This window comes from Rana temporaria, chromosome 3 (assembly GCF_905171775.1).
Source record: "Rana temporaria chromosome 3, aRanTem1.1, whole genome shotgun sequence".
Lineage (NCBI taxonomy): Eukaryota > Metazoa > Chordata > Amphibia > Anura > Ranidae > Rana > Rana temporaria.
This window is the reverse complement of record NC_053491.1, coordinates 139,485,086-139,511,926: the sequence shown is the minus strand read 5'-3', so window position 1 is coordinate 139,511,926 and position 26,841 is coordinate 139,485,086. Positions and strand designations below refer to the sequence as shown.

At 43.1% G+C, this 26,841-nt stretch overlaps 1 protein-coding gene across 2 annotated transcripts in view; it reads right to left on the bottom strand.

Moving 5' to 3' along the window:
• Positions 1-26,841, bottom strand: part of LHFPL3 (LHFPL tetraspan subfamily member 3) — a 75,637-nt gene that overhangs the window by 30,477 nt on the left and 18,319 nt on the right. For both annotated transcript variants that reach the window (XM_040343495.1, XM_040343496.1), the window contains exon 2: positions 9,837-10,073. In XM_040343495.1, coding sequence (XP_040199429.1) covers positions 9,837-10,073 — 237 coding nt within the window. The remainder of the gene's footprint in view (positions 1-9,836; positions 10,074-26,841) is intronic.

Sequence of the window (26,841 nt, the reverse complement as noted above, 5' to 3'; positions counted from 1 at the left end):
AGGGACAAGCCAGGATTTGTCTCCAGACCATGCAGTTACCAGCTAAAGAGGGGGGAATGGCAGTACCTCACCCGAAAACATACTTTCTGGCCTCGCAGTTACAACATCTTGCGAACTGCGGACTGGAGGGAGGGGGTAATTCCGGTAGATTGATGCTAACTGGGGCACTACATAGGACAATAGTGGAGGCACTTGAGGCGGGCTCGTTTGTCCATAAATGTCCAACTATAAAACTTAGCCTTAAAGTGTGGCAAACAACAAAAGTATTGATGGGCTATAAGGGAATAACAATTTTTACCCCTCTCTGGTGCAATCAAAACTTAAAAGAATTAAAGAACATTGAGAGATGTAAAGAATGGGAGAGACAAGGGATAACCCGTTTAAACCAATTGTACAATGGAGAACAGATGAAATCCTTCGCAGACTTGCGACAGGAATTCAACATAACAAATAAAACATTTTACAGATATCTCCAGATCCGACACGCCATCCAAGCTCAGTTTGGGCTACAACCCATTGTATGGTCCCCAGCTCCCACCCTCCTGAAAATAACCTCTTCAAAAACAACTAAAGGACTGATATCCGAGTTGTACTCAAGAATAGGAGCTAAAACAATAAGTAGGGCAGGCCTTACTAAGAGCAGGACAGGGTGGGAGAAAGACTCAGGTCAAATGACCACGGAACAGTGGAGTGCGATCTTGAGTAGGAGGGTATTGGTTTCGATCTCCCCATCTCAGAAGGTATCACACTTGTTCCTCTTGCATAGAGTATACTATACCCCCAGGAGAATGTTCAATCTTGGGTGGAGAAGTACTGACGAATGCCCAAGGTGCAGAGCGACAGGCAATCTTATCCACATGTTGTGGAAATGTCCTAAGCTATTTAGATACTGGGAGGAGGTGGTTGCCAAAATAAATAAAACTTTTAAAACTAAGCTTGAAGCTAAGTCTAAGACATGCTTGTTAGGCAGCATAGAGGAAAATAGAGTGCCAGCCAGCTCTCTTGAAGTGGTACTGAGATGCCTCTTCCAGGCAAGGAAGTTAATTGCGTTGAGGTGGCAGGCCCAGATACCACCCACTGCTAAATCTTGGGTTGAAACTATTAACGCAATGATTTGGAGTGAGAGAGTGACACTTACCCGACAAGGGAATTATAGTAAGTTTGTGAGGATGTGGAAACCCTGGCTAGATGAAACAAGATGCTCTATATAAAAAGAGGACTGTCGTCATCCAAATTCAATAAATATCTTAACCCGCTATCGGGCATTCCTCCATGGGGAAGATTCACTTAAAGTATATTGATTTCCAAAATTGGCTCACGGTGTGATGGGAGGGTGGGTGGGAGGGTGAGGGTGTGTGGGGTGGGGGGGGGAGGCGAGGTATGACAGTTTAGAATAAAGAGATCTTTCATTTATTTAAAATGTTACAAAGAAAGAGGTGAGGACAAGATAGGGGGAAAATGGGGAAAAATGTATGGTTGTGTATTTCTTATATTATGCACGATGATGTAATATCTTTTGTACCTTTTTGTATGCAAACAACAATAAAAAAAAGTATTGTATTTAAAACAGGTTATATGATACAAATGTAGTGTCTGAAAACATGCCAAAAACGTATACCACCCTTTAGTGAATTTGGCCATTATATGCCTCCCTAGAAAATGCTTTTCGAGCTTTAATATCCACTTAGCGCCCGCTCACTCGCATCGTATTGCAGATGAGTGGCCACTGTAGGCAAATCGTACGCATGTGCTACCTCAGCTGGCTCCCGCTGTGATTGTACACAGCGGGAGCCTGTCAGCCAGTTCAGCCAATGACTGCTGGCTGGGACGTGCTGATCACCTGTGTACATTTACAACCTAGAGCTCTGTGTTGACATTCAACACAGAGCTCTGTACACAGGGAGCAATCTGTTAGTTTCTCATCCATGCAAAGCAGTTTGGCAGTTAATTTATTTAATTGACCAGAATTTTAAGTTACTCTGGTCTTTGAAATAAACAAATGCTGAAGTGTGCATAGAGTTTATGCGTGTTTATGAGTGTTTAACAGCATCCAGTGTTCTTTGTGGTCAGAATTCCTGCTCCTGAACACGATTTTATGACATTCAGAAAACAACCTATAAACTTTTCTGCTGATAAACTGCTAAAAATGTCCATGTGTGCATGTATGCATAGGAAAAAAAAAAAACCTTTCAAACTCACAAAAAGGAAAGTGTCACTGGTGATGTCAGTGGCAGTTAGTTAGTTCCCTCCCAGTGTTAGATTGCTCGCCGCAGTCCCATAATAAGTCATTGATCGCTGCCATTAGTAGTATAAAAATTATTTTAAAAAATTCCAGTAAATATATATATATATATATATATATATACTATAAATTGGGGGCGGGCAATCAATATACACTTTTTGGGAATTTTGTTTTAATCAAAAACATGTAGCAGAATACATTTTGGCCAAAATTTCTGTTTCAATGGTTTTTATTATTTGTTTTAGTAAAACAATAAAGAACAGTTGGTAGAGCAGCGAACAATCCCCGCTTGCTCCAAGTGCGTCAGATAAACAGATAAAAAAACAAATGGGGGGCTTAATACAGATTAATGAAGACCCAACACACGGGTCTGCTATGTGGCCCCCCAACACATTTTAACTAGAATATAAGGCAGGACAGTAACCAGTGCTAAGATATTGGCAGAACATCGTTCTACCAGCCACCCAGTGCGTTGTGTGTATGCAAGAAATCGTGATCCCTGATATACATCATTGCTAAGGTAAAACCTCAGCAAGTTATGCCAGGTGGCATAGTTCTTTAATAAGTAAGATTCTTTCAGCAATCGTTTATTATAACTGTTCCCTATAGGGGACCCTATTCCCAATGATATACCCAGGAGTGTCTGGGTTAACCAAAGAGAAGAGAAACAATAAAAACATAGCAACACGATACCACAGGTAAGCATGAAATAAAGATATGGTAGAAAAAAAGGAAAGAGAGAAGAGAGACGGGTGAATCCATCAGAGAATCCACATTTGTTTATTGGATATGTTTTATAACAGAAAGTAAAAAGTATTGTTTTTTTTCCCCAACATTTTCGTTCTCTTTTACAATAATAATCGCAAAAATAAAAAACCTAGTGGTGATCAAATACCACCAAAAGAAAGCTCTATCTGTGTGAAAAAAATTATAAAGAAAAAAGGAGGGTGCACCGACCTTCTAGTGCATGGGTGCTCAACCTGTGGCTCTCCAGCTGTTGCAAAACTACAATTCCCATAATGCCTCAGCCTTTGGGAGACATGCTTGTACCTGTCAGCGGCTTGCAATGCCTCATGGGAATTGTAGTTCCGCAACAGCTGGAGAGCCACAGGTTGAGCACCCATGTTCTAGTGCATTACCACAGCTAAGCTGGATCTCATAGCACCTGTCAGCAGAACCTGATGACAAGGAGGATCAAACAATACCCCAAACATCTGGATGGCTGATTTGTTTCTGGGGTGTACCCCGTTTCTTCAGAGCCTAGGTAGTCCGTGGTTGCTCTCTCCTGTGTTTCCTTGAATAAATATGTGTGTGTATGCGTGCAAAGAGGCCCCAGCCCTGGTGACCATCAATCAGCAAGCCCCACCCCTCACACACGGCCCCACCCATCCATGGGGATGGAACTCCCACATTCCCACTCCCTGAGAGGTAGCCAGTGAGTACAAGCATGGTGGTCAAAGTGGGGACACCGTGATGCCAACTTCTTACCATACAGTAGTGTACCTATATGCACCCTCTAATGGACAACTGGCTACCTCTCAGGGAGTGGGAATGTGGGGGTTCTACTGGCAGGTGCCATGAGATCCAGCTTAGCTGTTTGAAACGCGCTTACCCAAGTTTCTTTTGTGAGTAGGATCATTGCTTTTATTCTATTTTTAATAAAAGTTTTAAGTGGTAATGCACTAGATCGGTGCGCCCACCTTTTTTTTTTCTTTCTCCAGCCATATGAACACCCTTTGTTCTGAGGAGGGCTGCAAGACTCTAGACCTTGCCTTAAGACTATACTACATCACCCGGGTTTGGCGAACTACCAAAGCGCTGGAGAATTTTGTTTCACTGAAAAAAATGATATACATTTTGTTTGGGTATGACCGCACAATAACAAAAAATGGCCTGGTCATGAAGGGGGTACAATCTTCTGGAGCTGAAGTGGATATAGTATTATATTAGAAATGTTTGTAAACATACCCATAACTTAATTACAATTCATGCCTCATGTATATCTGTGCCATGCGTTAACACAATGTTAAATGAAGCAAGTTAATGTGTGTTGTTTTAAAGTAGCCTATGAAAATGAATGGCCTGCCTTAACGTAACACACGCCAAAGCACACTATCACTAAGCACACTAGCAGCGCGCCGCAATCAACGATATAAAAAAAATATTTATCTACAGGAAACAAATGAATGGCTTTTATGGTGGCGGTGTTCCAAATAAATGTTCCTACTTGCAAAAAAGGATTAGTACACAATGATTAGCAGCCCAAGAAATTTATTTTTCACAGTTGATACAGCTTCCAAAAATCTCACAGAATGGCACAGATTTATACATAGGTGCAATGCAGTCAATAAAATGAAATAAAGTACTTTTGGTTGCATTTCTTTTTAGATGCCATGAGAATGCTTTCAGAAAATATATTAGTAAGCTTGAATATATCATATTTATCATACTAGTCTTACACTATTTCAGGATGGTATCACAGATCAGCAGTGTATCGAAATAAAAAAATGTTCTTGATATAGGAGGATATCAGAAACATTTTTTTAAAGTGACAGATGAATCCATATCACTGTGTCTATTGGGGCTATTTTCTATTTTTTTTTTTATCATAATCCCTATATGCACACAGAATAGTGTGTTAGTACATGGGTAACAGATTATAATTTTTTTCTATATAGAGAAAACAAATTCAGAAACAGATATTCGACAATATCCCAGGTGACTCTATATAAATGTACTAATGCACATAAGATGTCTATTGTGCAAAAACTGCCTTTTTACCTTTTTTTTCAGAATCAAGGGATTCTGGCCTCCTCACATCATCCCCTATGTATAAGCTATCCACACTCAAAGGGAAGCACCAATCCATTGGTTAGGGGTTGTAGACAACAGTATTTTATACTGTGCTTTCAAACTTGTGATTTTTTTAAACACTAAGGCCTCGTACACACGATAGGTTAAACAGAGGACAACGGTCTGATGGACCATTTTCATCGGTCAAAACCGATCGTGTGTGGGCCCCATAGGTTATTTAACCATCGGTTAAAAAAAGCCAACCTGTTTTAAATTTAGAATTTCAAAAGGAATGGACAGCCGCACTCCAAAGGAACTTCAAAAGTTGCCTTTATTGGTAAAAATGGACATGCATCACAGAATACAGCCAAAAAAAAGGGACAGCCGACGCGTTTCACACTAGTTCAGTGCTTAGCATGTCCATTTTTACCAACAAAGACAACTTTTGAAGTTCCTTTGGAGTGCGGCTGTCCATCCCTTTTGAAATTCCACATTTGCCTAGTGCATTGCCAGCACCTTGGTTTCCTGAGAAGTTCCTAAATTGCTTACAAGACCCACCTGGAGCGGTGACTCCCTTCCCTTGTTTTAAATTTAACCGATGGATACCTAACCGATAGATAAATAACCGATTAGTAGGCACGACCATCGGTTAAAAATCCATGCATGCTCAGAATCAAGTCGACGCATGCTTGGAAGCACTCAGTGACCTGAGTTCAAGATCAACTAATGTACCACAATCAGTTCAATCCGTTCAACTGCTAAAGCAGCCCTTCTTAACCATTTTATTCCAGAGGATCACTTGAAATAACGTTTAGGTCTTAGGGAACCCTTACTTAAACCAATTCATAATAGAAAGACCTTATAACTTTCTTAAATAAGCAGGGACAGGGCACCTTGTAAATGAGTTGATGGATGTAAATTAATCATAAGTAATACTAAATCCAATAATAAAAAAAAAAGTTTATGAAATCTAGACCTAACGTCCAAATCCAGGTAAAGTATATGAAAAAATTCACCCTTACAAATGGGTACAGTGTAGACTATGTTACTTGACTGCAAAATCTCTTTGCTAGATGACCTTACCCTTTAAGCACAGCACGCCTTGGGTGCTTACTTATACAGTACAGATAATCAAAGGTTTCATCAGTTGATTGTGACATGCTAATGAAATGGACGTATACATCTGGGGAGCAATAAAGAAGTGTTAACAGAGCAAGAATAGAGCAGTGGATTATTAATAAGGATCCAGCTGAGCAAGCTATGACTTAGTGATGGATTTGGAGATCAGAACTGGAAACAGACATTTGGGTGCAAGGCAGTTTGAGTGCAGCATTTATTGCACATACATTAGGTAATGGCCAATAATGTGTAATTAAAGGGTTATTTCATCTTTTCAAAAAAATTGAAAAGGTGAACTAACACCCCACACCCAGTCCCATCTCCTGCGTCAGCGTGGTCGGTGGTGTGTCGACACGATCAACCAGATCACTGAGCAGGAAGGGGCCTGTCAGAGCCCTGCTGATTCCTATGGGGAGATTGGACAAAAAATGGACAGCATGTCCGTTTTCATCAGATCTCATCTGATCCAATCTACCAGATGGGTGGCTGAACGTATCGCTATACATCTGAATTTAGCGGATCGGATGGCAGGCGGGTGTCAGCAGACACATCCCATAGGAGTCAATAGATGGTCCACTCGGATCTGCCTGAAAAAATGACAGGTGGATCCGAGCGGGCTTATCATGTGAAAGGGGTCTAAATCAACTAAGTACATTTTAAGTGCAGTGAATCAATTTGTTTCTTTAGATAGCAGCCACAGCCTGCGGGCCGGGACATGCAGCAGGCCGGTACAGTGATCAGTCATTGGCTGTGTCCAGCAAACACAGCCGGTGACAGATCGTGCCCCAAGAGCGCTGGATATCTCCTAAACCTGCACGGTTTAGGAGATATCCCTCTGTATCTGCATGTGCCAAAGTCATCGGCAGATGCACACTGAAGCAATGGCACATCGTGCCGTTGCATCTGTTAGACTGTGCTGTTACCGGCGGCTCTCGTGTGCATGCGTGGGAGTGACGTCACCACGTCTCCGGCCAATCACAGTGCCGGAGCCTGCGATACCCGGACGTAACTCCGGGAGCGATGTTGCCGGCCGGAGCGGTGAACGAGGACCACTGCGGGGGCTTCGATCTGAGGTAAGTAATACATATTGAGCTAGTATGCTATGCTTTGTCTTGCAGGTTTTTTTTGTTTGTTTTGTTTATGGCAACAGTTTGTGGAAGGTCCTTTTCTGTTTTGGCATGGCTGTGCCAATGCTAAATCCATAATTACATAGTTTGACAGGTTTGATGTGGAAGGACTCAACTGCACCTGACCTTAACTGTATTGAAATCGAATGCCATTGGAATGATACATCACTACCTGACCTAACAAATGCTCTTTGGTCTCATAGAGTAGCTCCACCTTTGTTGAGGAAAAAAAAAAAAACCCTTGGGGTATTCATTATTAATCAGTTGATGCCCTTTCAGTTGTAATGAGGAAAGCTGTAGTGTCTGCCATCCCTATGAAAGTGATAAAGCCTTGGGAAAGCTTACATTTTATTGCGGGGGGTGCCTAAATCTAACTTTTATCTTTGCTCCTCCTCCGCCACCCCAGGGCACCTTGTCCCCATGTTGATGAGGATAAGGGCCTCTTCCCCACAACCCTGGCCTGTGGTGGGGGCTTATCAGAATCTGCCCCAGTGCATCCTGGGGCTGTGACGTCACATAGGGGGGTGCAAGGATCTGGAGACCCCCCGTTAAAGGGGGCTTCCAGATGCTGATAAGCCCCCCACCTGCAGACCCCCCCACAACCATAACCCAGAGTTGTGGGGAAGAGTCCCATTTCCCCATCAACATGGGTACAGGGCGCTTTGGGGTGGGGGAAGGCAGAGCCTCCCCTGCCCCAAAGCACCCCCCCCATGTTGAGAGAATGTGGCCTGGTATGGTTCAGAAGGGGAGCACTCGCTCATCCCCTCTCTTTCCTGACCTGCATGCTTGGATAAAGGTCTGGTATGGATTTTTATATTGGCATGGGGTTCCCCTCCCAATCCATACCAGACCTGAAGGGCCTGGTATTGATCTGTGGGGGACCCCACGCCATTTTTTCTTAAATTTTTCAGCCAATTTTTTTTCTTTTTTTACATTGAGCTGTCAGCGGAGAATCCAGACAAAGCAAATATTCGCTGAATACAAGACAATTGTCATGTTGAACTTTAAGCTGGCCATAAATGGTGCGATTTTCTTTCCTGCGACAAGAAAATCTCTCGATTCCTGACTGACTGTGTTGATTGGAAATCCCTCCCACTGAGATATCGCCTTCTCCCGGCAGGGGGAGCCATCCTGGCCAGGAGGACACAGTGAATATGCTAGCAGGTATAGTCACTGGCAATAATCGCATGTAAAATCCAACAGGCTGGCTGTAGCCAAGTTGAACTTGGGTACATTCAGCCTGCCCATACATGGCTCGAACCATCTATAGCCAGCTTTAGTTTATTTTCCTACAGATCTGTGCAGTAGACCTGCATGGAAAAATGCCTGGACTTTGCTACTGGGCAGGAGTTTTTTTTGTACCAAAGCCCAGTCACTGCTGCTCTCTCAACTTGTGCAGAGTGATTAGTCTTGTATCTGACCCCCTGTAGTTTTTCCTGAAGCGGGTGGACCTGGTGGGCTCTATACAGCGCTATGATGGTACCAACACTAGTGGTGCTCATGAAGTGAATCAATATTGTTTCTGGCTGAGGGATATATTTAAATAATGTTTTTCATGCCTGGAGTTCAGCTTTAACCACTTGCCGACGGCCACCAGTAGATATACGTCGGCTGAATGACTCCTGTGGGAAAAGCAACGTACTCGATGTCCGCCGGTGTCCCGCGATCGTGTCACAGAGCTGCAGAACAGGGGGATGCCTGTGTAAACAAGGCATTTCCCTGTTCTGCCTTGTGACAGGACACTGATCTACTGCTCCCTGTGATCGGGAGCAGTGATCAATGTCGTGTCACATGTAGCCCAGCCACCACACAGTTAGAATCGCTCTCTAGGACACACTTAACCCCTTCCTTGCCCCCTAGTGGTTAACCCCTTCCCTGCCCGTGTCATTTACACAGTAATCAGTGCATTTTTATAGTACTGATAGCTGTATAAATTACAATAACAATGGCCCCAAAATAGCGTCAAAAGTGTCCGATGTGTCCGCCATAATGTCGCAGTTACGATAAAAATCTCAGATTGCCGCCATTTCTAATAAAAAAAAAATATTAATAAAAATGCCATAAAACGATCCCCTATTTTGGAGACGCTATAACTTTTGCGCAAACCAATCAATATACGTTTATTGCGTCTTTTTTTACCAAAAATATGTAGAAGAATACAAATCGCCCGAAAATAAGGAAAAAAAAATTGTATTTATTTTTTGGGGATATTTATTATAGCAAAAAGTAAAAAATTTAGCTTTTTTCAAAATGTACGCACTTTTTTTGTTTATAGCGCAAAAAAAAAAACGCAGAGGTGATCAAATACCACCAAAAGAAAGCTCTATTTGTGGGGGAAAAATCACAAAAAATGGCCTGGTCATTGAGCAGCCAAATATTTCCGGGCTGAAATGGTTAAACTAAGTTTAGGCAAACCATAAAGTTTACTATAGTTTACTATACCAATATACTATTGGTAATCATTAAAGATTATATGTACTTTTTTGTCATGGTAGTTAAATAATAGTAACATTTGAAGTGTTGAAGACATTTAATGTAAAGGAAAAAAAACTTACCTTTACTTTCCAGTTTTAGTTGTTCAGCCATCAATGTGTCTAATCTGTTACCAAGTACAAAGGCCAGGAAAGATAGGATGAGAGCGTCCAAAATTCCAATGATGGCCAAAATATATGCCCAGCGCACTGAACACGCACCAAGTGAGTATTTGTCTGTCTTTTCTCCGCACATTCTCCGAACCTCGTCTGCGTCCCAGCCATCAGGAAAAATCATACAACCCAGTACAAGACAGGCAGCTGGGAAGGAAAAAAATAATACGATATTAACATACTATATCCAAAAAAACATGTAAAACGAGACTGAATATGTTATTCTTTCCCAGAATTAGTACCTTTCTAAACGCATTGTTTGTTGTTTTCGTTTTAACCTAAAATGGCACAATGGGTGATTGATGGATGTTAAAGCTGACAACTTAAGATAAATGCAGCTTGTCTTAACTTAATTATCATGTTATCCCCCAAAAAAGTCTGTTATTACTAAGAAGCTGATGGCTTGTAAACCTGCAGGCTTTTTTTTTAACTGTTTCTAACATTAATTTATTGCAGTGGTGGCTAACTTAAAAATGATAGAGGGCCTTAAAGCGGGGGTTCACCCTAAAAAAAAAAATATAATTTCTACCATGCCATCCAGCATACTAGCGCGAGCTACAGTATGCCTTTATTTTATTTTTTTGCGCCGTACTCGCAGTTTAATCCCGTAGTTACGTTTCAGACTCCCTGCGGGGAGTAGGCGTTCCTATGCAGAGGGAAACCTGATTGACGGCCGGCTATAGCGCGTCAGGCTTCCTGAAAATAGCCGAAATAGAACTTGGCTCTTCACGGCGCCTGCGCAGGCGCCGTATAGCGCCGTGAAGAGCCGAGTCCTACTCCGGCTATTTTCGGGAAGCGTGACGCGCCATAGCCGGCCGTCAATCATGTTCCCCTCTGCATAGGAACGCCTACTCCCCGCGGGGAGTCTGAAACTTAACTACGGGATTAAACTGTGAGTACGGCGCAAAAATAAAAAATAAAGGCATACTGTAGCTCACGCTAGTATGCTGGATTTCATGGTAAAGACTTGTTTTTTAGGGTGAACCACCGCTTTAAGTGCGGCTCCTGACTCTTCCAGAGGGTTGCACAATGGCACCACTTTTCATGTGTTTGATTGGCTGTAATGGCTGAAAAGTTTAGTCATGCTAATTTTTTTGCAGAATACCACAACACACATGGAATTGAAAGTGGAAGTAAAAGAAGCCCCAGCATTGGTGTAATTGGCCAGCCAGTAACTCCCAGTATTGTTGTCAGTTGCAGTAACAGTTAGGCCTCATACACACTGAAAGTTTTTGGACATTTTTACAGCTGCTGTTTTTGGCTTCAGACGTTTTTTTCTACAGTCAATAAACTCCCCATCATGTTATCCTATGCACAGGTTGTTATCAACAGTTTCCCCGGGCGCCAGGTCACTATTTATTGTCGCAATTGCGACCGGGCGCCCGGATTTTGTCGAGCCCTGTCATAAACTATGCAATTATTTTGTGAGCTGCACCCCAAGGTCTCTTGGGTATCCTTTATCATGGCTACCTCCCTGTACTATGACAAACCTTTGTTATATTGTTACATCTGGTCATGATCCATGTAATCATTTTCCTACTCTTGACAATGAATAAAAACAATTAAAACTATGTCACTTTCTGTAATTAAAACGTGTACACAGTGCAGATCCTGACCTCCCTGGGGCCCTAAGCAAAATTACATGTCACATTAAAGTTGAGAAGCGGGGGGCTGCCGAAAATGACATCTCACATTAAAGTTGAGAAGCATGGGGGGGGGGGCCACAGGGGGAGGGGGATGTTCTGCTGTCGGAAATGACATCTTACATTAAAGTGAGAAGCGGGGGGTGCTGGCTTCTTTACCTCTTCTCCCATGCAGCCAGCGAGTTAAGAAGCGGGGTGAGGGGCCAAAAATTACTTCTCACCAGGCAGGGCCTCTAGTGATTTGGGAGGCCCTCCGGAGCTTTGCGGGGCCCTTAGCGGCTTGCATAGTGAGCCTATAGGGCGGATCGGTCCTGCGTGTACATTTCCAGCTTTGATCATGTCTTGTCTCAGCTACAGAGGAAGGCTGACAGAAGTTTGCAGTGCACACTCTCATAGAGCTGCCACTGCTGAGGGAGAAAAGAATAGAATGTTAGGGAGATAAGATAAGACACTATCCTTGTGAGTTTAACGCCCCTTTCATACATGCAGACCCTTCATTTTATTATTGTTTTCAATGGGAAGGAGCGGTAAACACACCGCTCCTCTCACCGCTCCAAAGATGCTGCTGGCAGGACTTTTGGAGCGGTCCGGCCAGCGCATCGGGCTTTCACACTGAGACTGCAGGGCAGGAGTTTTTCAGGCACTATTTAGGCGCTATTTTTAGCGCTAAACCACCTGAAAAACTCCTCAGTGTGAAAGGGGTCTAACTGTGTGGCTATGGGACAGGAAGTAAAGGGAAATCTCTGTAATGGAACAAAGATGTTAAAAAAACAAAACAAACAAACAGTTTTTACCCTCCCTTGCATCGAAAATTAAAAAAAAAAAAGGTTTTACGTATAGAAAATAACCCCCCCCCCCAAAAAAAAAAATTGTGTATAGGGAATTGATGTAAAGTTTTACAATGTTTGGGAAAATCTCCTCAGAGACAGTTGTCACCAGAAAAGATGTCTCCTTGGGTACCTCACTTTACAAGGACAGGAAGTGTACTAAAGTACTAAATATTATGGTTGTTTCTAAAACAGGAGGTGAGGAGAAATTTTCCAAAGGGGACACGGTAACAACAGTAAAAAAATAAATAAAAAATTCCTTGACTTTGAAGAGCTTTCTACTCACTTCCTGTTGTGTCTCTGGTACAGGAAGCAGGGGAAAATCTCAATGGGACACAAAAAGCATAGAGAAAAATAGAGAAGTATTATAACCTATCTAAAAGTTTAGGCTAGAAAACACTTTAATTTAATCTGTATCTTTATCTTGTTTTACGTATATTTTTGATATTTTTGGACAAAACTAATAAGTATATTTCTGCAAAATAATATATGTAGTTAGAAAATCTTTTGAAGTGCCTACCCTAACCTAATACGGTCCTTGCTCTCAAATTGTCATTCAAGGCTTGCATTTGATTGCATCCTTTACCAACAGCTTAACGTTAAATAGGTAATTGGATTCATTCGGCAAGCCACTGAAAGATTGAGATTTACCGCCTCATGGAATATGTGTATTATCAGCGTTTTACAGCAAACTTGATTGGAATGATGATCAGAGGAAATGAAGAGCAAGCAAAAAATACAAGCAAGCTATCGCATGAAAATACATGAAAGTCTAAATGTTAATATTTTCCCTTTATATATGCATATCTGAACATCTGCAGCTCATAGGACTTCAGTCTAAATAGATACTTTAATATATGATGGAGTATGCAGTTTTCCAGGAATACCATTTTTTTTTTTTGCAGCTTGTGAATAAATACTAATTGTCAATCTATCTGTCTGGAAAAATGCACAGTACATAGAAAACAATATTGTAGTGATGTAAAAACAGACCAGGGGGTTATTTACTAAGGGCAAATCCACTTTGCACTATAAGTGCACTTGGAAGTGCAGTCGCTGTAGATCCAAGGGGGACATGCAAGGAAATAAAAATAAAAAAACATTTTAGCTTGCACATGATTGGATGATAAAATCAGCAGAGCTTCCCCTCAGATTTTCAGCGACTGCACTTCTAAGTGCACTTGTAGTACAGAGTGGATTTGCCTTTAGTAAATAAACCCCATAGTCCGACTTGTAACAGTGAGATTAGTGCAACCTGCAATTTATTGCGCCTCATTCACCAAAATAAAAAGATGTATTTGTCTGTTAGATAGAATGCAGACGCTCATTCTTGAACTCTCCTTTGGAAAATGACAATTGTCAGGCTTTAATATTTTCTGACTCACTAACCTAAAACCAGTATTTGGATCAGGTGGAATGAACTAACCTGCTACATTCTTGTTCTGGGTTAGCGATTTACAAGTAAGCCAAAGACAGAAATAACATTTTTAAAAACTGTCAGCAACAGCAGCATTCCTTTTTCTCCCAGTACATTTTTTATTTTAAAGTGATTGCAAACCCATTTTTTTAAAATAACAATACATTATACTTGCCAGCTCTGTGCAATTGTTTTGCACAGAGCAGCCCCAGTCCTCCTCTTCTTGTGTCCCCCACTGGTGCTCCTTGCTCCTCCCCCCTGCCGAATGGCCACGGGGCACTTATTCACGAGCCGCGCTCTATGTCTTCATTGACACACAGAGTATGGCTTGGCCCCATCCCCGTTTCCTACTCACTGGCTGTGCTTGACATCAGCGGGAGCACCGTTTTTGAGCCTATGAGGAGGGACAGAGTGGAGAGAGCTGCTGCTCTTGTACACTGCACTTACACTTACACTGCACTACCTAAAAATCTTCATAGGCGACGCTTTAAACTTTTTTTATGGTTACCAGGTTAGAGTTACAGAAGAGTGCTAGAATTATTGCTCTTGCTCTGACGATCGCGGCGATACCTCACATGTGTAATTTGAACACCGTTTTCATATGTGGGCGCGACTTCCGTATGCGTTTTCTTTGTTGCGCGAGCTCGCGGGGAGGTAAGCGCTTTAAAAAAATAAAATAAAATCTTATTTATTTTTATAATAGTAAAATTGAGTTTGTTTTTTTTTTTTTACATTTTGATCCCTTTTATTGCTGTCACAAGGAATGTAAACATCCCTTGTGACAGTAATAGGTGGTGACAGGTACTCTTTATATACTTCAAAGTATTCAGATCACCGAAAACTGTGTTTTATTTTAAATCTGGCGCCATTGGCAGCCGAGAAACCCGGAAGTGACGTCATGACGTTGCTCCGTGTTTACATTGCGGAGACTGAATCAAAGCCGTTTACGGCTTCGTTTCAGTCTGCGACTGAACACTGGAGCTGCAGGATCGAGGATCGGGTCTCCCGTTGGGACGGGAGGCCCGGTCAGAGAGGCGGGAGGGGGGATGTCCCCTCCCGCATAACAACCAAGCGGCTTTTAGCCAATCACCGGCTCTAAACAACGGTACCGGGATGATGCCTGCAGCTGCGGGCATCATCCGGTATAACCCCCGGAAGCTGAGGACGCATATATGCGTACGCTCGGCGTGAAAGGGTTAAGCTAATGAAAGAACACATCTGAGCATTGCCTGGAAGGATTGGTCAAGAATCCTACCGAGGGGGCAATAATGAGTACTATAGTAACTAGAAATGCTTATTACAACAGGCCAAAGCACACACAGTTTTTTCTTTTGGTTCAATCAACAGATTGAACAAAAAATTTATAAATTAAAATTAAAAAAAATTAAAAATGTATAAATCTCAAGATCCCCACATCCATACTACTGTGGGGTACAGGGGTCTTGTATTCTGACAGTGGGGGCTTCCCCCTTCCAGAATACACAAATCAGCACTGCAGCCACTGCCTGCAATCGCTGATCTAATAATGCTGGTTTTCCAACATGAACGGCTCAACAGAAGTCAGTCGTTAGACTGGCTTCTGTTGAACAGAGTGGAGCACACACATATCGAAATTCGGCCAGTTCCTGCTTTCGGGTCATGTATACTCAGCTTATGACTTAGAAAAGCCTTCCAGGTTTAGGTTCCAATTAAAGAAGCAGGGAAGAAAAGTGAAAAAGCTTGCTACTGTCCATTAGCTGTTTTTCCCTATTGGCTAAAGCGAGGGACTCTGCTATACTGACCAAAGTCTGCCTATTTACTGTATTTCACAAGCAGAGTCATCAGCGTGTGTTTATCACTCTCACAATATTTTTATGTTCATAAAGAGATATACCAGGGCAGTGTTTCTCAACCTTTTTTCAGTCAAGACACCCTTTAAAATTATGGACAGTCTTTAGGCACCCCATTCTTAAAGTGGTTGTAAACCCCACTTTTTCACTTTTACCTACAGGTAAGAATATAATAAGGCTTACCTGTAGGTATAAAGAATATCTCCTAAACCTGTACGGTTTAGGAGATATTCCCCTTGCAATGCGCCACTGATTGCAGCGGCGCATGCGCAGGAGGGAACCTCGGCTGAAGGGCCGCCCTTGACGGCCCTTGCCGGAATGAAATCACCCGCGCGCATGCGCGGGAGTGACGACATCGCCGCTCCAGCCAATCACAGCGCTGGAGCGGCGATACCCGGAAGACACGCCGAGTCAAGATGTGTAAGTTCCCTACACCTCGTTCCGAGGTAAGTATTTCATAATGAGCTAATATGCGGTGCATACTAGCTCATTATGGCTTTTGCCTTGCAGGTGTAAAAAAAAAAATGTATATGCGGGTTTACAACCGCTTTAAGCCCTGTACACATGGCCCGGATTCACGTTAACTATGCCTTGGAAGCTACCGCGCATGCGTCAAAGTCATTTCGAGCATGCGCGGGTTTCCACGGAGAGGTAAGTATACACTCGCCGAAAACCCTGTCGAGAATCTCACGATGAGAAAATAGAGAGCAAGTTCTCGTCGAGATTCTGGGCAGTTTTCTTGATGAGAAACCTCAAAGCCTCGTACAAACGCATGGTTTACTCGGCAAGAAAGCTCTGCCAGCAGTTTTCTTGCTGTTTCTTGCAGAGAAAATCGTTCTTGTGTACGAGGCTTAAAATGTAAAAACTATTCTAATAGTTTTACATAATACATCAACTCCGACACATAGGACACCCAATGTTAGAGGTGATTTGTTCTTCCAAAGCAAATACACTTTTGCACACTGGTACTGACTAGTATTCCTAGGTTTCTCTTCTCCCTCAATTCTCTTCCATCAGTCAGCTAATGTCACCCCAGTACTGAGGAGAGGGGCAGAGGAGGGTCACACAAGGATGCTGTGGAGGCATCAGACATCCTCCTTATAAACTGATGAAGCCAATTGTTGTTAGGAGGCCAGTGTTTAGAAAGTTGTAATGGTGCATAATGAAAACCTGTGGCTTTGTTTAATTAAAAGACAGGCTTGATCCACCTGCTGGCTTGTATACCATTTTTGATCAATTTTAAGGCATTTTGCCAAGGAATCCCTGAAGAAACCTCAAGGCACCCTGGTTGAAAAAGGCTTGTTTCACTTTTTGCTTTATGGGCCAAAAAAAATGAGCTTTTCCCCATTCAAGCATGGATACTGGTTCAGTCAGTACAAATAATAGTATATACCAAAATATAGGAAGATACATATAAAAATGTAAAATATTAATATGATTTAGGCCCATTCACAAGTGTTTGGTCATGCATTTCCCTACATACAAAAAACACTCAACATAAAGAATCCTATGGTTTTTAATGGTTCCCATTTACATCTGTTTATTGGGTTGCTTGTAGTTTGTTGTGCAAAAACGTACATGAGCTTTAAGTGGCTGTTTTGCAATCACAAGAAAACAAGATTTCAATTTGCAGTACATTATTATTTAAATGGAATTTCAAAGTCAATAGGTCACAACTGGAGTCATTCCCTGGGTTTATGGTACATCATTATTTTACTCACAAACACACATATGGTAGTGTCAGATTCAATTGTATCTCATGCATTCAAAATATGCATTTTATTCTCTTTACAAGCCACAGGCATTTCAAGGCAAGCTAGGATAAATACAGTAAGTAATAGGTACAGCATATATTGCTCATTAGGAGTTATTTATATAATCATCATGTTTGATCCAAAGTAAAATTGTTTGGCCACCTTTTATATCGTTACTCATACCTCAAGAAAGTATTAAAGGAGTAAATGCCTGAACTTGAGCAGAGGATCACAAGCTATGTGTTTGTGCTCGGTTACCCAATTCTTTATTTAGAAGTCAAATAGCACAAGTACATGTGACGGCCTGGGAGTTAACATCAAGGGTTACGTCTAAGTCCTTTAAAGTGTTACGTATATTAAAGTATTAAGAGGCATATGTAAACCTTAACCTCCCTGGCGGTATGATTCTTTCAGATTTTTGATGCTGAAAGCGGTACAATTATTTTGCATGGAAATTTGGCGTTTTATGTTGTAGGCCTGTAATTCTGAGGCCTCGTACACACGACCGAACATGTCTGCTGAAACTGGTCCGCGGACCGGACAATTTTCCGGCGGATCGGACAGGTTTCCAGCGGACAAATGTTTCTTAGCATGCTAAGAAACATGTCCGCTGGAAGCCTGTCCGTCGGACATGTTCGGTCATCTGTACGACTTACCGGACATGTCCGCTCGGCCGAAAGCCCTCGCATGCGTCAAAGTGATTAGACGCATGCATGGAAGCATTGACCTTCCAGGGTCACGCACGTCGCCGCGTCATCGCCGCGGTGATGGCGCGGCCACGTCACAGCGTATCCTGTCCGTGCGGATTTCTGTTTGATGGTGTGTACAACCATCAGACAGAAATCTCCGAGCGGACATGTCCGATGAAAACGGTCTGGCGGACCGTTTTCATCGGACTGTCCGCTCGTCTGTACGGGGCCTAAAGAATAACTCACTTAAATCTGTCCAAACAAGAGTCAAGTAGACATCCCGGGTATGATAAAGTTTGAAACACAAAATCATAAATTATAATACAATAAATAACTATAAATAATTATAACAAATAATAATGTAATTATATAAAAAATTCTTCAATAATGTAATCAAATCAAAAACACTGAAATTTGCTCAGTTGCAGAATTGTCGCCGTCATTACTTTCAGTGTTTGATAATGAGTTTCCCCACAAATCGGTATCGCTCAATTCTGAAAGTGATTCTAATTTTATTATCGCTGTTTTATAGCTGGTCTAAAACCACTTTTGACATAAACGGACACTTTTTGGTTGCTATGGACATTCTCCAGTTTCCAGGCAGAAAGAACAGTATTTATAATATAACGGCATGCAGGACACTGGGCAGACCACTAGGGACAAAGGGGATGTGTAATTATTTGATACTGTACTGTAATCTGTAAGATTACAGTATAGTGTATCTATACTGTCTGTGTTTTTACTTTTTTGAATTTGGCACCGAACTCCGCCCCCGTGCAAACACACCATTCGGGAATGGAGCTCGGTGGCACTCGGCAGTCACCAGTGTGTGAATCGAGCGAGATGACACATCGCAGGATCCAGGGACAAGGTACAGTAAGTAACTTCCCCTGTATCCTGCAATGCGATCCCGAGTCTGGCTCGGGGTTACCGCTTTTGATATGTAAAATTCACCCCGAGCCATACTCGGGAATACCGCTAGGCAGGTTAAAGTGGAAGTCCACCCTAACACTAGAATCATTAAAAATCTACAGACATCCACAATCCAAGATTAACATACCTTGCCCTGTAATGAAGAAATCGCTATACATACCCTTTTTCAAGCCAATCCGGTCCAGTTATCAGCGGCGGAAGCTCTGCAGAGGATAAATGGGAAGTGACACCATCCATAGACTTACTATGGGGCTTCTATTGTCGGATGTGTCCTCTGCACCAGCCTCCACAGAGAAGCTGCCGCTGACAGCTCAGCAGGGGACCGGACTGGAGCGGCTTCAAAAGCAATATGTATAGCAATTTCTTCTTTACAGGGCTAGATAGGTTAGTGTTAAGGCCCATACACACGATCGGATTTTCCGACAACAAGGGTCAGATGGATGTGTTTTATCGGACAATCCGACCGTCTGTATGCTCCACCGGATAATTGTTGTCGGAATTTCCGACAACAAATGTTGGCTGTGCATGCTTTCAAATTTCGGATCATCATGTGTACACAAATCCATCGGACTAAAATCCAAAGTACAAACATGCATGCTTCAAACCAATGCTAAACATCAGCCAACAAAAGCAGAAGTTGCCCAAAGTGCCCATCAGTGCAGCCTCATCAGCGCATATCAATGAAGGAGAAAAATTACTGGCTTGCAAAATTTTATAACAAAATTTTCCATCTTTTTTGGTTGTTCAGCAGTAATTAACCACTTAACCCCCGGACCATATTGCTGGTCAAAGGCCAGAGCACTTTTTGCGATTCGGCACTGCGTCGCTTTAACTGACAATTGCGCGGTCGTGCAACGTGGCTCCCAAACAAAATTGGCGTCCTTTTTTCCCCACAAATAGAGATTTCTTTTGGTGGTATTTGATCACTCCTGCGGTTAGAGCGACAATTTTGAATTTTTTTTATAGTTTTTACTTTTTGCTATAATAAATATCCCCCCAAAATATATAAAAAAACTTTTTTTTTCCTCAGTTTAGGCCGATACGTATTCTTCTACATATTTTTCGTAAAAAAAAAATCGCAACAAGCGTTTATTGATTGGTTTGCGCAAAAGTTATAGCGTTTACAAAATAGGGGGTATTTTTATGGCATTTTTCTTAATATTTTTTTTTTACTACTAATGGCGGCGATCAGCGATTTTTTTCCGGTACTGCGACATTATGGCGGACACTTCGGACACTTTTGACACATTTTTGGGACCATTGGCATTTTTATAGCGATCAGTGCTATAAAAATGGATTGGATTAATATAAAAATTCCACTGGCAGTGAAGGGGTTAACACTAGGGGGCGGGGAAGGGGTTAAATATGTTCCCTGGGTGTGTTCTAACTGTAGGGGGGGTGGACTGACATGGGGAAATGACTGATCTTCTGTTCATACATTGTATGAACAGAAGATCAGCATTTCTCTCCCTGACAGGAGTGGGAGCTCTATAACGAGCGATCGCGTGTGCCCGGCGGCGATCGCGCCCGCCGGGCACGCGCATGGGAGTTGGGGCGCCCCTAGTGGCCTGCGCGAGAGCCGACGTATAGCTACAGGCTCTCGCGCAGGGGAGCCGACCTGCCGCCGTTAAACGGCGGCGGATGGTCGGCAACCAGTTAAATACCACCAAATGAAAGCTCTATCTGTGTGAAAAAAATGATACAAATTTTATCTGGGTATAGTGTTACATGACTGCGAACTTGACATTCAAAGTGCGACAGCGCTGAAAGCTGAAAATTGGTCTGGGGAGGAGGGGGGTTTAAGTGCTCAGTAAGCAAGTGGTTAATTATATTTTGAGAAAGGATCTTCTTTGGGTTTAGTGATCTGCCATTTTACCATATTACATTTCTCCTAATTAGCTATCTTCAAACTTTTGTAACAGAATACAATTTCAAACACAAGCCTACTAGCAAAGGCTAGCAGCCATGGATGTAAGAACGGAATTCTAAGACAATGGCAATCTGTTCATGATGGTAACCAGTGCCAAGAAAAAGCAACATGAAATGATTAGTTGTTACTGGAACTGATATATGAAGAATGTGACGCTTGTAGAATATCAGCACTGATCTTTTTCTAACACATTTCCATCTTCTTCAGGTTGTTAATCAATGTATAAAGGCAAACCCTTCTAGTATAAAGTCAATGGCTTCTAGTATGTTCCTAAAGTGGAACAAACAGCATTGGCCATTTGTAATCCTTATGCTGCTATAGTAAAGAGATAGAAAAGTATAATATATTATTTATGTGTTCTAAACATTTTTTTCCATTCTACTTTTTATGCCTATGGCTAGGCAAATTATGTTATACATCCTAGGAGTCTTTAGGAGGGGAGGAGGGGTTTTCTTAGCTAAGCACACCCTCGTTCCTGAATGCCTGCGCTAAGGGCAGACAGATTCCAGAAGTAAATTCTTCATAAATCGAGGGGCGTGGCTTGGACGTTCATGTGAGAGGACGTGTCTCACACTAGCTCCTGCATCATGCTATACTAAATCCTGCTGTGAGCCCGCTATACCGCCGTCATAGACCGGACACTTCGCTCCCAATGTGGAGCCACCCCTAAAGCGACACCCGGTCGCCCCAACTACACCGCAGGGATGTCCAAGAAGAAGCAGGAGGAACAAGACACAGGCAGGCCAGAAATGGCGGCTCCCCGCTCCAGCAACGTGCAGGGAAGGTCTCATATGCCTCAGCGGCGGCCAAACTTGGCCAATATGCTCACACCCCGGCCAGCCCCAAGATCGGGCAGCAGAATCAGCCATCCTGCCCCACTAAAGCACCAAAAAGCGAATCCCCTGCAATGACTTCACAGGCTGCACATGTGCCGCAAATGGCGTCCGAGGCCTCAGGGAACGCAGTGAGTACTTCTTCCTCCCCTCTCCCTCCCCCTGACATAGCTGATCCCTCTGCTGTGGGAAGAGATGAGCCCTCATTGCAAGATGTCCTTAATGCAGTCCACTCATATGGCTCTCATATCACTGAACTGTCTACTGAGATTAGGAACATGAAGGAGGGTTTATTACATATTAGACAGGTCATGCAGAAAATCAGGGAGAGGCCCACTGCTTTGGAGAGTCGAATGAGCTCCATGGCTGATTCTGCTGCCCGATCTTGGGGCTGGCCGGGGTGTGAGCATATTGGCCGAGTTTGGCCGCCGCTGAGGCATATGAGACCTCCCCCCTGGCCCAAGAATTGCACACCACATCCGCCAGAGCTGATGAAACAGCGGATAGAGTCGAGGATATGGAGAACAGGCTCAGAAGGTCTAACATACACATAGAAGGAATGCCTGAAAAATCAGAAGGGAAACATCCTGCTGAATTTATTGAAGCATGGCTAGCAGAGACATTTGGAAAGAATAACCTTGCTCCATTTTTCTCAGTGGAAAGGGCTCACAGGTGCCATCCCGACCACCGCCACCGGGGGGGGCCATGATAGACCATTCCTAATGAAACTCCTGCACTCCGTCTGGATAGACAGAAAGCTGACATTGCAATTCAGGGATCCAAAGTATCCATATACCAAAAACAAAGAGCCAAATTCACAGACGTGAAAAAAAGGATGCGTGCAATCCCTTTAATCTACTCTATGCTATACCCAGCTAAACTGCGCGTGGTGACAGACAGCTCAGTGCATTTTTTTTAAAACCCAAACATGGCTGCTAACTGGCTCGACCGCCATGAGAGACAACTGCGTGGAGCTGCCAGAGGTCATGCACCAGATTAAGAATGCCGGACACCCTGCATATCGCTAATCCTACCGCTCACCCCCTTTAAAGGACTTTAAAGGGAGACACTGATGACACCCTTTGCTACCCTTCACTTGATACCAGCAACCTTTGTGCTTTTACTTTAAAGACACAGGGTTCCAGCCCTCATTATTACCCCTTGAATAGCCCTGCGGGGCACCCACGGCAGTTTGCTGATGGGATTACCTCAGGTTATGTCTATTTTGCCTACGTTTGTTTTTTGCAGACTGTTTTTTTTTTTTTTACCTTTTTTGTATTTTTTTTTTCCAGTTCTGGTTGGGCTGTCTATCCGCAGGTACCAGTGCTATGTGGTTCCGCTCTGCATGTCTCTTTACTGGACTAACTTGTTTGTGACTACGGTGATTATACAGGTAACCTTTGGGTATGGGCGCATTGGTACACTTTGTTGGGCCTAGTTCCCCAGTGGAAGGGAACCCTGACATTACACCCCTCTCATCTTAATGGGTAAGCAGATGGACACAATCTTATCCTGGAATGTCAGGGGACTGCACGCCTCACAAAAAGGACTGCCTTATTTACTTTTTTTTCACAACAAAATCCCACTATTATATGCCTGCAGGAATCCCAACTTACTAGCGATACTACCCAGTTATTTCTTATGTCTAAGATACTCCAGGGGTGTCACTATTTTGTTTTCCAGAACCGCTGCCTTCACTAAACAGGATTTGCTAATAGACCCTGAGGTCAGGTTTATTTTTCTGGTGGGGGTGTGGGAATCACAGCTCTGTGTTATTGCTAATGTTTATGTACCTCCGCCTTTTACACTGACGGTATTACAATGTCTAACTAGATTCTTGGCTAAACACCCTCAGCTCCCAGTATATGTCCTGGGGGACTTTAACAGTGCAATGGACACCTCCCTTGATATACATAAAACATTCTGTCCACAGGGCCCTAGGGTGTACACCCCTCTTGCCAGGTTTGTGGCTGAGCTGGGACTGGTGGACCTTTGGAGATGTAAATCTCCTCTTTAGGCCCAGTTCTCCTGTCACTCACTGTCGCACTCTACACTGTCTCGTATAGACCTTGCTTTGGGTAATGATCTAACATTCTCCTGTGATCCGGTGGTAACATACCTGGCTAGGGGTCTGTCCGTCCACTCCCCGGTGCAGCTCTCCCTAAATTTCCATAAAACATACTTATCTATACACTGGAAAATGAACCTCTTTTGGCTCCAGCTGTTTACTGACACGGAGAGTATACGGATGCAAATCCAATATTTTTTTGACACTAACAAACCATCGGCTGCGCCTGGGGTGGCGTGGGACACGCTAAAAGCCTTCATTAGGGGGATGTGTATAAAATAAATCAATACTATTAAAACTAGGAGCAGGCAGTGGGCCAGGGATGCTGAACGGGCGGTGGAGTTGTATCTGCAGGCTCCCACGCCCGACCATGGGAGGCAGTGGACGGACGCACAAAAGCTCTACCGCACTATACATTTACAGCAAGCTGACAACAAGAGATGTTTCACCTCCCAGACGTATTTTGAGGAGGGGGAAAAAACTGGTCACATGCTAGCCATAATAGCCAGATCACAACAGCCACCTCAGGTGATACACAGCATTACAACATCATCAACACTGACTGTCACAGATACGCCTTCTATTTTGAAGGAGTTCTGCTCCTTCTACCAGGGCTTATACTCCTCTAAGGTGTCCAATCCAGTAGATGACTTGACGCGCTTCCTGGACTCTATCACCCTGCCCCAACTCCAAGAAACAGATAGGAAACTCTTAAACGCTTCTCTCACCCTTGAGGAATTACAAGTCGCACTAGCCACTTTCCCAAACTCAAAGGCCCCGGGCAATGACGGAAAGGCCAATTGAACTGTACAAAATGTTTGGTGGCGTGATCCTACCGGAGCTACTCCATACGCTCACAGAGGCACTCGATTCAGATTCCCTGCCAAGATCTATGTATTAGGCTGTAGTGGTAGTCATATTAAAACCAGGGAAGGAACCTGACAACCCTGACTCATATAGCCCTATCTCACTGTTAAATACTAAGGTAATCGCCATGAGACTCTCGGCGGTGGTGACTAGACTGGTACACCCGGACCAGTCCCGTTTCATACCAAACAGGTCTACTGCAAACAACTTACGGCGTGCCTTTATCTTAACATGCAGATCCCCACTGATAACCAGGGACAAAGAGCTATCCTTTCCTTAGATGCCGCTAAGGCATTTGATAGTATGGAGTGGGAATAATTATGGAGAGTACTAGAAAAGTTTAACTTGAAAGGGAGTATCATTTCTTGAATTCAATTATTGTATAAAGCACCAAAAGCCTGCATTAGAATAAATAATACCCTCTCGTCTTCCTTTGATTTACACAGGGGAACTATTCAAGGTTGTCCCCTATCTCCCCTACTTTTTTCCCTGACCATAGAACCCTTGGCGGCTGCCATAAGGGGGAACCCAGACATAATTAGATTCAAACGAGGAGAACTCGAGGATAAATTGGCACTGTATGCTGACGATGCGCTTCTGTTTCTGGGCGACACGTCTGCTTTCCTGATTAGTCTCATGGGGCTGATTCACACTTTTGGAACTCTCTCCGGTTTTAAAATAAACTGGGACAAGTCCACACTGCTACCCCTTGACCCACTGTTGGGACCCCTACCGCAGACTGCTGATCAGATTAAAGTAGTAGATAAATTCAAGTATCTAGGCATTATGGTCCATCCTAATCTAGACCAAAATATTAAGCTGAATATAAAACCAATTCTTAAGAAATTTCAGGAAAAAACAACTAATTGGATCAAGTTGCCGCTATCCGTTGTTGGCCGCTGCAACTTGATCAAGATGATCTGGAACCCTCAGATACTATATGCGCTCCACAATGCCCCTATCTGGATCCCTATCCATGTGTTTAAGAGATGCAATACCATCTATCGTGCACTGATATGGAGGAAACAGGTCCCAAGAATTAAATTGGAAACCTTACAGGAGACAAAGGACTTGGGGGGTCTAGCAATACCGAACCCATTTTATTATTTTATCAGCTACAACACTTAACGGGGTGGCTATGTCCGGAGACCTCGGATCCTATTCGAAACATAGTACGTATGCAGTTGTCTGGGGATAGCCTGGTGGAATGTATAGAGGCGGGGTGAACTAAGTACCGGGATTCAATACCCCACGCTCATATTTATAGATAAGATATGGAACAAAACTAAACAGCACCTGCAATACACGGGGTACACAAACTGGTTGCGTATTTGGAACAACCGTAACTATCCAGAACTCAACAAATTACAAAACTTTTCCAATTGTTCAAGGCACGGAGTAAACTATATCCCACAACTATATTGTGGAGGCATACTCCGGGACTTCCAGTCCTTTGCGCGCGGAATTTGAACTGCCTAACACGTCGTTTTTCCAATATTTACAACTTTGGCACGCTATCGCGCCGCAGGCCACGACTTCCACATGGGAGCTCACTAGACCTGTGGTGCTTACACAATTGACTATATCGTCATCCAGGAAAGGACAAATTTCATCTTTGTATAGCTCTCTTCTTTGTCATGTCTCTAAGGCGATGACTTTTAATTGTAGAGCTGGCTGGGGAGACGACATAGGGCATATTTCTGACTAGGAGTGGAACACAATATTGGACAATGTTCTTAAAGTGTCACTTTCCTCATCTCAGAAGCTTACCCAACTTTTCATTATTCACCGTACATACCACACACCTGAGAAGCTACATAAATGGCACAGAAGAGATGACCCACTCTGTCCCCATTGTCTTTTTGACAACGGGACACTTGTACATATGCTATGGAAATGTCCGAAATTGCAACGATACTATGCTGCTGTGATAGCCACAATCAATAGCATATGGAACCTTAAACTTAAGACTGATCCTAAACTCTGTCTATTAGGCTGGCTAGATGATGAACTATACACGCCACACACGTTTATTGCCATTCTTAGGGTTTTGTTCTTGGCTAGGAAGCTTATTGCCAGAAAATGGCTGTCTACAATAGCCCCCACACACACAGAATGGATTGCA